The sequence below is a fragment of the Drosophila pseudoobscura genome, chromosome 3 (assembly GCF_009870125.1).
Source record: "Drosophila pseudoobscura strain MV-25-SWS-2005 chromosome 3, UCI_Dpse_MV25, whole genome shotgun sequence".
Classification (NCBI taxonomy): Eukaryota; Metazoa; Arthropoda; class Insecta; order Diptera; family Drosophilidae; genus Drosophila; species Drosophila pseudoobscura.
The window spans coordinates 15,080,142-15,095,359 of record NC_046680.1 but is presented as its reverse complement, the minus strand read 5'-3'; the positions used below and the strand labels follow the sequence as shown (position 1 = coordinate 15,095,359).

Below are 15,218 nucleotides of genomic sequence, written 5' to 3'. Positions count from 1 at the left end.
ACTGCCAAAAGGGATACAAATTTCAAAAGTCGCAATATTTTATTTGATTTCCTTTGCATTGTCTTTACTTTACCTTCGTTTGCTGATCGTTGGATACATGTTTGGCATACTTAATCATTTTCGTTTTCTGGCCTTACATATGCAAAACAAAATGTTGAACATTTTTCTATTTACTCTTTATCGTTGCTGGCTGGCCAGCAAAGAAAGTTTTCAGTTTGGCCGCGGTGGCAGTGGCACCTGCCCAAATAATGTGTGAATCGTCTCATGCATTCGGAATTCCAATAGCGGCTAAGTGTGTAACGAGGGGCTTCTACGCGGATGTATCCCCAAAAGTAAGACTTTTTGAATTTTAGCAGAGTTTTGGATTAGGACAGAAAGGGGAGAACACACACGAGAATCGACTTGAGAAATAACGGCTGGTGCTGGTGTGAGAAGGGCGAGAAAGAGAGACAGATGTAGATGTATAACAAATGAATCGGACAGAAATGCGTTTTGCTGAAGAAGTCTTTTACATGACATCTACAACTTAACTACATGTCTTTAAGCGACACCTAGCGTTCATTTTACGTATCGTAATTATACGTATACGTATACTGAATAGAGTTGCCAGCTATTTAGTTTGGCGCGCATGTAAATAAAAACAAACAAAATTTCGAATGTGTGGTAAAATAAAATTAAAATTTTCTTCACTGCGTATGTGTGTGTGTGTACGTCGTGGCTGCAGACTCCTCTGCTATGGCTAACTTCCGTTATTTAGATGATAGACAAAGATATCTCTGGATTCCAGTTCATACAATTTCGTGCAAGGAGCAGACAGTTTGAGCGATAAGTATACATTCATATGTACATGCTGTTGTTGATTTCGATTTGAATCGACATAATCCCGCAAAGATATATCATTTGTAAAACGGCGGAACTATAATGATCATTCTACTTTATGTACATATATAGGGATTTGGTATTCATATATGTATTCCAGATCTTCTTCGAAATTCCGATCATCTGAAACAATGCTTCTTTAGTTCGATTACGTAATAAAGATTGCTGTCATTACACAGAGTCATTGGTTTGTTTTAAACATTTTAATTGAATTAATTTTGTCGAGCATGATCTGCTATAAATAAATAATTACAGTACGTTATAAGATAAAATTACAATAGCTTCTTCCGCATGGTTCGATTCGAGGAGAAGCGACTTATGTGATAATGCCCTACCGAAGGATCGAAAAGGTTTCGAGATTCTATATAATAATGCGTACGCGTACGGGACTAAAGCTAGGTGTAAATGTTATGCAATAATTTAGAAAATTATTTACAGCAAATGGGAATAAATTAGGGTCAAATCGATTAATACGTTACATGAGCTGTGACTGTGACTGCGACTGCGACAGCAACAGCGAAACTGATAGTCGTCGCTCTCTCGTTTAGTGTGCTTGTTAATCACATTCACTAACTAGTTTAGGGTTAGGCTAGGCAACGCTAAGATTATGATTATGACAATGGAAGCGGTCTCGGCAGAGTGGTAGTGGTGTCGCTTGAGCTGCGGGCAGGTGGAGGTAAATGGTGGCAACTGAAATCGTTGCTCGGGTTATGGGCTATGGGCCATCTCCGAGCGAGTGCCATAACCGGAGCACGAGTCCGAGTTTGAGTTGGGTTCCAGGGCCGAGAGTCCGATCTCGCTGGGGAGTCGGGTCGGTGCGGAGTCGTGGGTGGAAGACGTGCTAGGCATTCACTAAGTATTAAGCATAATACACAGGCGAGGTCGACTGAACTAGAACTGCAGAATCTGGTTGATCCAGTCCCGGAACTCGGAGATGCGCGTGTAGACGCCCGGCTGGTTGGCCTCCGCGCACCCGATGCCCCACGAGATGACGCCGCCGAGCTGGAAACGCTTGTCGGCCTCCCGCTGTAGCACCATGGGGCCACCGGAATCGCCTAAGAGGTGCGAAATGGGGATTATTCAGTGGATCCTGCAGTGCCATAATCGACGGCCATTACTCACCTTCGCAGGAGTCGTAGCCGCCCTTCTTCCAGCCGGCACAGATGAATATGTGTGGTATGTGCTCGATGTAGCCCGCGGTGCGGTACATGGACTCGCAGATGGTGTTGTTGATGACCGGCACGGCCACCTCCTGCAGGACGCTGGGCAGTGGTCCGTCCTCGTAGAGGCGTCCCCAGCCGGTGACAAAGGCCGTTTGGCCAATGAAGTTCTCGTCGTTTTCAGGCACGCAAACGGGAATGATGTTGGGTTGAAAGACCACCGGCTCATAGAACCTGATCGGATGGCAGAACAGGAAACGGAAATCGATATAAATTACCAAGCCGAGAGATGCAGACTCACCTGAGCAGGGCCAGATCGTACTCAAAGGTCCGCGGATCGAACTGTGGATGAGAGGCGACGATCTGCACACGTCGCTCCTGGTAGCCGTAGGGCTCCTCTTCCTCGGCCAGATCGTACTCGCCCAGGCGCAGCAGCAGATCGGAGGGCGGCACACTGAAAGCACCCAAGCAAATCACTCGTGAATTTCTCCCGCTGGGAGGAGGGCATCGGAAATCGCATCTACTCACTTGTCCACACAATGGGCGGCGGTGATTGCCCAGTTCTCGTTGAGTAGAGCCGCTCCGCACTTGTGCAGGTAGGTGGAGGTGCGCCACTGGCGCAGCGATATCTGCCAGGGCCAGCGTCCGAAGGCGGCATTGGCTCCACCAACAATGCGCGGTTCGGGGAACATGCGACGTCCGCACACTGAAAGGGGGCGAGTGGGAGAGAGGGGGGGAGGCCCAGGATGAGTAAGGAGATCTCTGCTAATAGGCACTGTGCCAGGTCACAATTAAAATAATGGGCCCCAAAAGGCCCTAAACATTTTAATCACTTCGCCAGGCACTCAGTCATTCCAGCCCCAGTCCAGTCCGGCCCGGGCCGGGCCAATGTAACATGCTTTGGACAAGAAGAGGCGAGGCGACCAGCAGTCCTTGACTTTGGCCGGCCACAAGGCAAGCAGTCAACGGCCTACTTTATGGTCCGCAACTTGTCCCGACTCGGACCGACTCGTTTCGTGCATCAAGATTGTTTCTGCAGCCGCAAATCGGTCAGGGGGCTGCTGTGGCAAGGGTCCAGGAGTTGGTTTGGATTCTGTTTGATTTGTTGTGGCTCCGCAGACGGAAGAACGCAACGTGACCCAAGCGGCACAATGACCGACGAAGCGAGGCGGTGGGGCAGGGGGCAGGGGTAGGATCATTATTGTAAATGATTGCTGTAAAAATTGTTGCGGACATCGGGTATGGATTCGGTGTGTCTAGCAGCAGCAGCCAGGCTTAGGAGATTTCTTGGGCATTTATGAGCTGGCGGTCAGCCCTGCCAAGACAGCATCCAACTCCATCTCTTCGTGGTCTTACTCTGGGCTCAAGGCCAACGTTTAGCCTTCAAATTGAATTTAATGGCCACGCATGCTTGGCTTTGTCTTATGACCAAAGTCTGGTATATTAATAGATTTCTCCTCGAAGGAAACAAGTTTTTCTGACTGACGCGTACCTCGAAGATACAGATACAACGACAATACGACACCATGGACCCATGTGCTCGCTCTTGTGGACTCACCTTCTTTGTAATCGACGCCCTCCAAAGCATTTGCAGGCGCTAGCGTTGTGCTACCAGCTGCTGGCTCCATGATCGTCGTCAGGCTCACTTCCTCGCCGCTGTAATCAGTGGTAGCCGCTGCGACTTCTGTCGTTGCTGGCTCTGCGGTGGTGCTGCTGCCTGATCCCGTCTCCGAGCTGAGCTCAATGGAAGATGATGTTGATGAGGAGGCCAAAGGAACGCCGCTGCTGCCGCTGCTGCTGCTGCTACTAGTGCTGCTCTCTGGTCCCTCTGTGGTTTTGACAGTCGTCGTGGTTACTGGTCTGGCGGTGCTTGTGGCTTTCGGTGGTTTCGTGGTCCTGTGTGGCTTTTCTGTAGGACTGCTGCTCTCTCCCGAACCAGGCTTCGACTCGCTGGTGCTGACACTAGTGGCCACAGAGATGACCACTTTGTCGGTGGCCGTGGGTGGTGCTGCTGCCGATTGGCGGTTGGAAAGCGAAAACCTGCATTAGAAAAGAACAAAACTTGTCGCAAGAAAAAGACACACTCACCTGTGCTCGCCGATGTTTTGTTCAGCGCCTGCAACTCGGGCTGCTGGTTGGGTGGGGGTGGTGCCGGCTGCCAGTCGTTGGAAATGCTTGCGTTCGTCTGTGGCTCAGCCTCCACGTCCGTCCAGGTGATCAGGCCGGGCTTCTTGGTGGTTGTTGTTTCTGTTTTGGGAGTGCTGGTGCTCAACAATGGTCTCTCTGTGCCTGCCGTCGTTGTGGGAGGTTTAGTGGCTGTTGTTGTTGTTGTTGTTGTCCTTGTCGTTGTTTTGGGGGTGGTTGTTGTTGTCGTTGTTGTTGTTGTTGTTGCTTTAGTGGTGATTGGTGTTGTGATTGGGGCTTTGGTTGTGTGACGACGCGTGGGCTTTGGCGTAGTTGTTGTTGTTGTTGTCGTTGTTGTTGTAGTGGAGCTGCTAGGCTTCGTTTTAGGTGGGGCAGTGGTTGTGACTGTGGTTGTTGTTGAAGGTGCTTTTGAGGCGGTACTGCTAGTGCTTGCTGTCGCTGTGGGGGTGGCTGGCTCCGCCAGCATGACGGGCACCTTTACGTACTCCCCAGTTGGTTTCGGCCTTGGCCTGGGCGCCTGAGTGGTGCGCTCTGGCAGCTTTGTGGCTGTTGTCCGATTGCCGTGCAACTCGTCCTTGAAAGATGTGCTCGTGGTTGTTGTCGTAGAGGTAATGGAGCTGGTGGTTTGAATCACAGGCCTGCGGCCTGGTGCAGTCGTTACTGTGGTTCCATTCGCGGTGCTGGTGGTGCTGCTAAGGCTCTCCACTGGTTTCCTTGTGGCTTGCGTGCCACTAGCGGTGGTTGTTGTCGACCCAATCGGCTTCTTTGGGGGCGTTGGCCGTCTACTCGAATGTGTTTTGTGGGGCTTGGGGGTGGTGGTGCGTAGAGGCGGTGTCGGACGCTGAGTGCTGGACTGTGCCGTGGTTTCTGGTGCCTTTGTCGTCGTGCTTGCGATGGGTGCAGTTGTGGTTGTTGTTTTGAAAGATGCCGAGCTGCTGCTGCCACTGCTGCTGCTCGTGGTGGGCCTTGTGTGTCGCCTGGTTGTTGTCGTTGTCGTCTCCACCCTGTTGCCGGGCTCTGTGGAAGGCGGCGTTGTCGTCTCCACAATTTGGAAGGTAACAAACTTGATGGGGACCGTGGTGGTTTCAATGCGCTGCTCAACCGCCACGGGGCCAGTGGTCAGCACTGGCCTGGCGCTGGTGGTGCGCCGACGCGGCGGCTTAGCCGTGGTGGATGGCAGTGGACTTGCTGGTGGCTTGGCCGTTGTCCGTACCACAAAGTGCGAGTTCTTGTGAGTCGTGTGGTCCTGCACTGGGCGCCGCGTGGTGGTGGTCGAGAGTGTGGTGCGCACGGGCTTGGCGGTGCTCAGATACGATTGGGTGACGTTCTTGAGCAGCTCGTTGCTCGTGTGCTGCGTCGACTGTTGGTGGTTCTTGTGGGTGGTGTCCCCGCCGTTGCTGCTGCTGCTGCTGATGCCACTTTCGGTGGTAAGCTTGAAGAGGGAGCTCGTGGGCAGCGTGGTGGACTCATGGGCGAAGTGCGAGATGGTATTCTGGTCGATGCTGTTGTCGTTGAGCTCCGGGGCGAACAGGGAAGCCTCCTCCTGGAAGGAAAAAGGAGTATTAGTTGGTTGGGTGGCCAGGAGGCTGGGGGCTGGGGAGACTCACCTTCATCGCACAGCAGGAGCCAAAGTAGAAGCGATCGATGCAGGTGCCCAGGTGCGTGCCGTTCTGCTTGATGCAGTCGATGGCGAACATGCAGACTCCGGAGCGGCCGGACTTCCGCACGATGCAGGGCAGATGTCGAATATTGCGGCCCGATTGGACTGTCCAGAAGATAATGATAAACACAATAGTAATGAGTACTAATAATAGCTATAATAATGATGATGACTGGCCCATGCCTTTTCTGGTTCTATCAATACTCCATACGAATGCTCCACACCATTTCCGTTTGCCGGGGCCGATTAACGCCTTCGAATTTGTACGCCAATTTGAGAGGTCTGGCCTTTCACCGTTAGGCAAACAACAGTTAACACAAGTGAAAATGAAGTGGCAACAGGCCGAAAACGAAGACCAAGACGAGGCACGAACCACCAAGCACCAGCGGCCCATAAAAGCCGCAAACGGCTGAAGGGCGTCATCGTATCATGGGGGCCCAGACCGCCCGATGAGGCAACAGTAGCCCCATCCGCATTATTGTTATTTATTTATGATTTCTGTTTTTGTGCTGCTTCTGCGAGAACCGAGAACCACCATCATCATCATCATCATCAGCAGCAGCATGATCATTGTGTAATCGAGCCGGGCATTATCCAAGCGAGAGCTTTGAACTTACATAAGATGAGGCCAAAAGTTTTGCGTGCCTCGGGGGGTTGGGGGGGGTTCTCGGAAAAATTGCTAAACGAACGCGGCCAGGGACGAGCACGAGCTGGCCGGCCCAGTTCGCGATCCTGTTCTGCTTTTGACCATAAATAAACATAACAAGCCTGGCCAAGACAGGCTCCCCAAAAATACTCGCAAATAAATAACGTACTTTGTTAGCCGCCTTTGCTCTTTTTTGATATTCAGGTTAAATCAAAGGCAAATAAAACGGGGGAACACTCTGCATTAAATGCTCTTTGAAAACAGAAACTTCTTCTTCAACTTGAAGACCAATAAAAGCCACTAGATTTATCAGATACAGCCGCTCTACCACTTTCAAACCCCCTAAGCATTCTTTTTATAAATGCCACAAAATATGCCGCTAGTCGGTGTGGCCTCAGCAAAGCCCTTTCAAAGGGTATCAAAGGCTGTGAAATATTGCCAGCTGTCTTTTTGGTGTTTTGCGTTTATTGAACTTAAGCCGTAAAGTGTCGCGCATTTCTTATGCAATTAGCACGAAATTCTGACATCAGTGGTCTTTCGCGAAGGTTTGCAGGCGGCAGAGGCCCAAGCGAATGACTCAAGACACGAACTGGCGGCCTGCATATGGGATTCAGTACACCAAAATTTGTACCCAAGGCGATGGTCAGGGCGATGGCGATGGCGATGGTCACGTTTCCTAGACGCCGGCTGAGCAGTCGCCGTCGACGCTGGCTGAGACGCCAGCAGTGGCAGCGTGTTCTCTGTTCGAGTATCTCTGTGTTTCTCGATTTCTGTTTGCATTTCGTTTTGTGGCTTTTTGGGTCAACGGCTTAGCATATGTTTCGCCAGCCACTCGGCCAGCCTACCAAGCAGCCCGCCCCACAGCCAGAGACGACAGACGACAGAGTCTCGGCCACGGCCTGGCAGCAGACCTGGCCCGCATTGCAATGTAGGAAATTCGTTTTTGGCATGCGAATGCGGCAACATTTTCGTGGCACGATTGTGGGTGAGTGGCGCAGTGGCTAAGTGGGTCAGCTACCAGGAGAACCCAACAGCCGAAGAACCAAAGAACCGAACACCCGAAGGTTCAGTTCGATCTGGGCCCCACTTTGCCTCTGTTTGTTTTATTTCCCTTTCACTTGCCATCAAATTTACTTTCCGCTTTCTGTGGCCGCCTCTTCCCGTCTTGGCCATGTACGGGTATATATTGTTTCTCTTATATTTTTCTTTGTTGCTGCTGGACCAGTCATAAACATGAAATGCGCGCCGGCTTTCTTACGGAGAGGAGAGTCACAGTCAGAGCCAGAGTGTGCCACACCAATCCGAATCCGATTCCGATTGAGACTCAGATTCAGATTCAGATTCCCGGCTTGCGTCCGAGTCGGACTTGCTGCCTGACTGGCGACGACCATGGTAGTGGTAGTGGTGGAAGCGGTGGCTCATTTTATGGCAACATTCTTTGATGGTTGACCTCAATTGCTTTTGCTCGCTGACGTTTGCCCGTTTGGCCGTTTGGCTGCTTGGCTCGTTGCCTGGCTATGGATCTGGCTCTGGCTCTTATGAGTATATGAAAGTTGTGTAGTTTTATTTTCATCTCTCACCTGCTCTCACACTGAATGAATGGCTGCTCTTTGTTGTTTCTCGCAGACAAATTGGCAGCCGTGTGGGGCCCCGAGAGGAAGTGCTAATAGCGTATAAATTTGGCTCTTAATGGCTATGACCCAATTAATCTCCTTGCCCGGGAGACGCCTGTCTCTATCGTCATTAAATTTGATTACTTTCATTAGAAATGCTCTCTGGCTCTGGCTCTGGCTCTACCTCTACCTCTGTTCTCAATCCGAACTAGTTTGTCGCTTCAGTCTTTTGTATTTTCTTATTTTTGGCATTAAATATTTTGTAGTGTCTGCTACCAGATCGCCAGATGCTTGCGGTGCCAAAGGAACCTGATCTCTCAGAGCTTTGGAGAGCCATGAAATCCCCAAGAGATGACCCAGAACTATGGCAAACTTCTATCCGTACTTCAGGTTTTACATGAAAAGAAAACTGATTGATAGTTTCTCATAGATTGGGATTCCAATCTGGAGCTATCCCAATCGGATTTCCATTTTTTTTTTTGAGTCTCTGTTTCCTCGGCTCTTTGTAAATATTGAAATTCCTGTGTTAATTCACCTCTAAATTATTTACTTTTATTCACTGAACGGATGTGTTTTTTTTCTGCATGACTTCATCTTTGAAAAAACCCCTAACACCTGACAAAAAACACTTCACCTTTCACTGCCATGTGTTTACAAAACTCTTATTTATAAATGTTCCTTTGCATTCCAAGAAATTGTTAGGTTTTGGGGAAAACAGGATTCCTTTATTTGTCTCATCCCCACACTTGTACCGATATATTTTATTTTGGAACGTGCTCATTACGGATTTCCCCCATTATTACGCGGGATTACCTCTCTGGACCCCTATACAAAAGAAACTTTTAATGGGGCTACGTGAGAGAAAGTGCTGGAGTTCTTGGGAAACAATGTACATACATGTATGTAGACCAGGCATAAGCTGTGGCTGTATCTGTATCTGTAGCTGCTGAGTAATTCCAGCTAAATAAGATCGTCAATGATTTGACAACAGCTTTGCTGATGGCTGGGATGATTCCATATCAGGTGGCCAAGGGCTGGATGGGGGGCGGATACTTACACTGTGCTAAGCTGGGATTATCCACAAAGACGGGACTGGCGTTCGTTGTCGGCAGCACCAGACTCAGGCTGGCCAGTGACACGAGGAGGAGGGGGAGGAGGCTGAGGACGAGGCCTGGCAGTGGCAGCGGCAGTGGCAGTGACATCTTCTGTTTGGTTGACGTTGCTCTACTTTTGGGTGCTAGATCTGTGGCTCTCCTTGTGGCTCTGTATGTGTAGGCGTCTTTATCTGTATCTGTATCTGTGGATGTGTATTGTGCACCCATCTGCAAAATGAAACATAAATTGGTTATTGTGTGAGTCATGTGGAAATGTGAAACGTTTTGACGGCATTATTCAAATTAATCGCTGTGGCATTTCTACAGCAAGTTATGGGCACGGCCCAGGCAGGCACCACGACGAGGCGGCACAGTCGAGCAAGTGCGTAGAAGCAGTATGCCGCTGACTCAAGTAGGTGAAAGTCTCTCTCCAGTGACTTGCATATGCAAAAACGAAGAAAAAAACCAGATAGAAAGGCAATGCTCGCAGGCCGAAGCTCTGGATACCCTCGCCGATCCGCTGATCCCTTGACAGCTTTAGTACTTTTGACTGTTGGTTGGACTATCCCATGGAAATATGGCTGTTCCACTCCACTGGCTTGTAGATTCTTCATTCTCAAACCCACAATACCCCGCTCTAAGGGTAACAGAAAACGAATGGCGCTAAATGTTTGATGTTCGGCACCCAGGGCGTATGTGTAATATGACGCGTACGAGTGTGGGTTTAGTCATGCCCAAAATGCCCCAAATGGAAAGCAAAAGTGAGCGAGTGTGTGTGTGTGTGTGTGTGTGTGTGTGTGTGTGCGATAACAAAGAAAGCGTTCCAAACGGTAACCGACTTAGAGATTGTATAATCAATGGATTAGTCTTAAGCTTCGTTTATATAACTGTTCGGAAATGCATTTTTCCATTCCCATGCCCATCTTCAAGTCCATTCCCATGGCCATAACTAGTTCTCAGCCCCTCGCTCGGAACAGAGTTCAACAGACGGCTAATTGATCCAGAGTTCGATCGAGCAAAGAAAGTTCAGTTACAGAAACGATGACATAAACTGTGGCAATCAAAGAAAGCGCAACCGAGCAAACGAGCAGCAGCCGGCGATGATGATGAGTTGGCTAAAGTTAACTGGACCTGCTCCGGGAACGGATGACAATGCGTGTCTACATATATGTAACTATCCCATACCCATACCCATACCCATACAGAAACAGCCCAGAGGCATCTTGCGGTGACAACATACCAGTACTACACTCGCACATACCACTATTCATTGATCGAGCCTTCTTCTCGGATCGTTTCTGTTCTGTTCTGTTCTGTTCTGTTTGTTTGGTTCTTTCTTTGAGTCACGATTCTGCAGCATTGAGAAATTAGCTGCGTTTAGAGCGGGGCTTTGGCCGGGCTAACGGTTGGCGGGGAGAGTAACTCTCATTGTTGGCTGCTGCTGCTGTTGCTGCTGTTCTACGAGTGTGTGTTGCGTAATACGGTCATTGAACCCCCCCACCGGAAGGCAGCATCAGCGGCTGCGGCTCTGTTTGTCTTAGAGGTGTCCATAGCCATTAACTAATCAGATCTGTACCAGCATCTCAGGGAAAGACTCTGGGGAATGGAGAGAACGGAAGCCATAAAACATACATTTGTACGGATGTACTCGTGTATAAGCCCATGGCAGATTATCGAACTAATTGCTGGCACACCTCGACAGCCACTCGCCTCGATGATTGTTTTGCTTTTTTTCACAGCCGCCTCGAATGCCTCAAAAATGCTGGCCAGCTATTTGTGTATTTGGGTCACGTTCACGTTCACAGCACCAGAAATATCTGTAGCTGTATCTGAATCTGTATCTGTATCTGAATCTGTATAATTGTGTGTTGGCGATGCCCGGTGTGTTGTGTGCAAATTAACATGAATTTCGGTTCGGCTACTGCGAGAGAGAGAAGCGATAACCAGAATCGGGGCACGTGAATGCCTGGGAAGATGGCGATGGAGATTTGGCCGGATCTGGGTCAGAGCCAGAAAATGATTTGCATGATTCTCGTCAGAAGAAATCATCATCAGCACTGCCTTTATGGGCAATTAAGTAATTGCCACTCGGACCCGATACAAGTGACAGTTTCGTTGGCTCGTTAAAAGTGAAATTACAATTGTTGCCGCCGTTGTTTGTTATTAAAAATACATTTTGCCAGCTGTGGTGTGTGCCCTCGGTAAAAAGCGAAAGCCAGCTAATTTCTTTACTTAAAAGAAAAGTGAAATGGCGGCTTGTGGCTTGTAACTTGCAGCTTCAAATGGCGAACAAAAGAATGATGCCATTTACAGCGGAACGGGGCAGTCCATCAAAAGGCATGTATATCATCTACAGGTATGTGTACATATCTGGTATAATCAAATAAGAAGTAAGTCTTGCTTCCCGCTTTCCGCTGCTTCTGCTTTCATTTCTGCTTACCAAAAACGGAAAAGAGCTGGGAGAAATTTGTGTTGGTTTTATTTTTGTGTTTCTGTTGCTGGTTTGTACTGCTGCGGGTTGCCATGGATCAGGTACTTCTACCTGCTGCCGTCATTAGTTCACAAAAACCAAAGACTGCAAGGCACGAACTCGAAGTGGATCCCCCCTGAGGGCCAAATAATTGCAATGGGAATTGAAATCGGATCAGTGGCAATCTCTCAATTGCAAATGCCAAATGCAAATTACAATAATTATTGTGTGGCATTCTGTGCTACCGCCCGGGCCGCAGCATCTCGGGAGTGGCTCCTCTGCCTCTGCGCCAAAAACCTGTATAAACCAGAGCGCGACCCAGGAACATGAAATGCAAATAACACCGAGGTGCGGGTATGGGTATGGGGCACGGCTCCAGCTCATCTGTGCCGCAAGCCAAACGTGCTGCGGCTCCACCTCCAGCCCGCTCCTCCGCTGCTGCTGCTGACTGCAGTTTAGACCAAAGCCAGTTGGAGGGGCGGCAGGCCTCCAACAATAAGGAAGAACTGTGTGTGTGGACGGAGAATGGAGTCGATCGATGGATACCCAGCGAATCGAATCGAATCGAATGGTTGTTGGGGAAGTGTTTCTTTGGAAAACAGGAAATTGATCATAGATCAATAGAAATTGAGGCAACAAAAGGCCTATAATAATTCCATTCACGGCAGCAGGATCATGATCAAGATAGGACATTCTCCTTCACTTGGTAGTAAAGTATCTTTTATGTGTCCTTACTGTTGGACCTTTTATTGAATGAATTCACTGCCCCATACTTTTGTTCGTATTTTCTCTAACCCTTCATACCCGAGGCCATAGGCATACCCAGTCTTATGCATCGTCTCCCTGAAACGACTATCAGACCAGTTCTTTAAACCGAAAAGCAAAAATCTTTTGGTGCAGCCAGCAGCCAGCAGCACAGCTCTGGTCTGCTCTGCTCTTGTCTCTGGTCTCTGGTCTTGGCCGCCGCAAGAGCCGTGCCACAGCAGCAGCAGAAGCAGCCGCAATTGAAACACTTGTACTAAGCTGCTGCCACTCTTGTGGCTCGGCTCTGTACTTTTCAGGAATTTCAATAAATTTGCAGCAGGAGCAGATAAGTTGCAGAGCAGAACAGAACAGAACAGAACAGATCAGATTGGAGCGAGCCAACTGCAACTTTTGCTTTGGACTTGTTTTTGAGCTTTGGCCGTGTTTGCGGGGCGCTTGAACTTGCTGCTCTTGTTTTGCGGTTGCTGCTGTTGCTGCCCCATGTTCCCCCTGCCACCGATGGTGCAGTTAGTTGCAGTTATGCGCATCTATCGTGTGCGCTTGTATCTGTTGCTGCTGTTGCTGCTGCTGCTGCTGCATCTGTGTGGGCTGCTGGTCTGGTCTCTGTATATGTATCCGAAGAGTGCTCCGAGTTGGCGCTTAATTGACTTGTACGCGGTAGAAAGTGCACTCACACACACGCACACAGAGATGGAGAGATTTCTAGGGCCGGCGTATCTGACAGATGCGTATCTCGTATCTCAGACTCGCATCGTTTGCATTTGCTTGCGTTGGGCTTTCGGCTGGCGGCTCTCGTGCCGTGCCGTGCCGTGGCGTGGCGTTTCGGTCTAACTTCTTCCCCACTGCTGCCGCCTATTTTTGGGTCATTTCTTTTAATTTGCTGTTACTGTATTATTGTTATTATATTCTTTGGTTTTTTTTTTCTTCCATTTTTTTGTGTTTTTTGTTACTTTGATGTTTGCTTAACTTCTTGGTCTGTCCGTTTTATGAGTTTCTTCACATTTGGCTTTTGTTTGACACTCGCTTTTTCTCTCTCTCTCTTTCGTTGCCTTTCTTTTATTCCCAGCGACTGCCCTTTGTTTCAGGCCAGAGCCGAAAGAAAAAATCACACAAAACACTGTTAGTCGCGGGATAATTGCTGGTTATTGTTGGCCGGAGCGGAGGAAGCTCTGCCGAAATTCTCGCAGATCCTCCTGCCGCACGGGTGTACATATGTATGTATATCGTATCTGCACTTGAACTTGCCTCGGACTTGGGTCAGGCCAATTATTTAACTGCACAAACACGCACGAACGCAGCAGCTCTCGTCGGAGAGCGGAGTGGAGCACTTTAGTGCGGAGTGCTCTCTGGTTGTGCTGTGTGGCGGTGGCGGTGTGGTGTGGAAGAAGATCCCGCGACAAAGACCAGACCAAAGCGAAACGAAACGAAACGCGGACGTGGACGTGGACGTGGTCAGACCGCGACAAGTTGCGCACGTCTGAGGAGGAGCGCGCTCACAAAAGATCCACACACCAGCAGGCCAGGCCAAGACGAGGCAGAGACTCTGCTGCTGCCGACGCTGGCGTTGACGTTGACTGAGATTTGTGGCTGAGACGTTGGCAGAGCTGAAGAACGACAAAGCGAAATTGGTAGAAGTTCGCTCTCTCTCTCTCTCTCTCTATCGCACGCTCGCTCGCTCGCTCGTTTGCTGGGGCTCGGATCCAACATGTGCGCGCATGCGTGCCGCTGCTAGAGCTTGGCAGCGACGCCGACTGCTACGCGCATAACGGTTTCCATTAAGGCCAGCAGCGAGAACAGCCAAATGCTAGGCGCTATTTCTTATTCAAATGAACTTCACACACACACACACATGCACATGGGCTCTCTTGTGCTGACTCTCTCGCTCTCTCTCTCTCTCTCTCTCTCGGCACAGCTGATTGGCGGCAAATGCTGTTCGCCAGGGGCGGAGTGGGGTAGGGGCAAGTCATGGGCAGGGGTACTACGGCGCTTCTTCTCCAGTTTTGGGGCTAACAGCGCTTTCACATTAAAATAGCAAGAAGCAGCACACAACAGAGAAGCAAACAAACAAACAAACACACACACACACACACAGAGACACTTTTAGAGATCTGGATGCTTTCTACACTCTATGAGTACCCTTTCTTAAGGTATTATCCATGATAGATGTGTAAATCGATCCCCTTCGGCGAGGGTATGCGATGCTTCGGCCCCCCCGAAAGCTGGCCTTTCTTTCTGGTTCTTTTCATATTTTGTGCTGCTTCTGGCCATTCTTTTTGTCACCATCCATCCAGGTGTGAGTGTGTTATAATTTATGCACGTCCTCAGGTTAAGAAAGTCCATCTTTGCGAACGTTAGAGTGTGGTTGAACATATCTACATATGTACGAGCTATTTGCTGATAAGAATTGCATTTTATCAGGCACTTCATTAGGCAGAAACCATTAGATCATTAGGCTTCAAGCAACAAAAAAAAAGCAACAACCATTTGTGGCCGAAAGCAAGCAAGTTATCAAACAAGATTTAGGCACAGGTCCGTCCAAACAAATGGAATAATGGGGGAAGGCGAAGACGCGGATCATAATATCATTTATTTGCCATGTTTCTTTCTTTAATGAACAAAACGCACAATTAACTCAACTTGGCCAAAAGCAAGGGCGATGGCGATGGGGGCAGACGCAAACGATGGCGGAGAGGATTCCGATTCGGACTCGGATTCGGACTCGGATTCGGCCGTTTCTTGAACTTGTGAGACCTTGACAGCTGCTCCACAGCAACTGAAAGGCAAAT

General features: G+C 49.3%; 1 protein-coding gene across 2 annotated transcripts; it reads right to left on the bottom strand.

Annotated features, from left to right (window-relative positions):
- Positions 1 to 1,063: 1,063 nt before the first annotated feature.
- Np (serine protease notopleural) lies at positions 1,064 to 13,903 on the bottom strand. Of its 2 annotated transcripts, none has more exons than XM_033378117.1 (9): positions 13,678 to 13,903; positions 9,161 to 9,425; positions 5,792 to 5,949; positions 4,128 to 5,727; positions 3,598 to 4,047; positions 2,568 to 2,745; positions 2,341 to 2,493; positions 2,002 to 2,273; positions 1,064 to 1,934 (listed from the first exon to the last, which is right to left on the bottom strand). In XM_033378117.1, the coding sequence occupies exons 2-9, from the start codon at positions 9,423 to 9,425 to the stop codon at positions 1,771 to 1,773; spliced, it is 3,240 nt and encodes a 1,079-aa protein (XP_033234008.1). In that variant the 5' UTR covers positions 13,678 to 13,903; the 3' UTR covers positions 1,064 to 1,770. The 2 variants fall into 2 exon arrangements, with proteins under 2 accessions (XP_033234008.1, XP_033234007.1); XM_033378116.1 differs by having other exon boundaries at positions 3,598 to 4,050; positions 13,678 to 13,902.
- Positions 13,904 to 15,218: the final 1,315 nt, after the last annotated feature.

Coding starts and splice junctions, on each gene's coding strand:
- Np (XM_033378116.1), bottom strand. CDS start 9,425: ATGGGTGCACAATACACATCCACAGATACAGATACAGATAAAGACGCC. Junction 2,494..2,567: donor GCCGCCCATTGTGTGGACAA/GTGAGTAGATGC, acceptor GGGTGCTTTCAG/TGTGCCGCCCTCCGATCTGC. Junction 2,274..2,340: donor TACGATCTGGCCCTGCTCAG/GTGAGTCTGCAT, acceptor CCATCCGATCAG/GTTCTATGAGCCGGTGGTCT.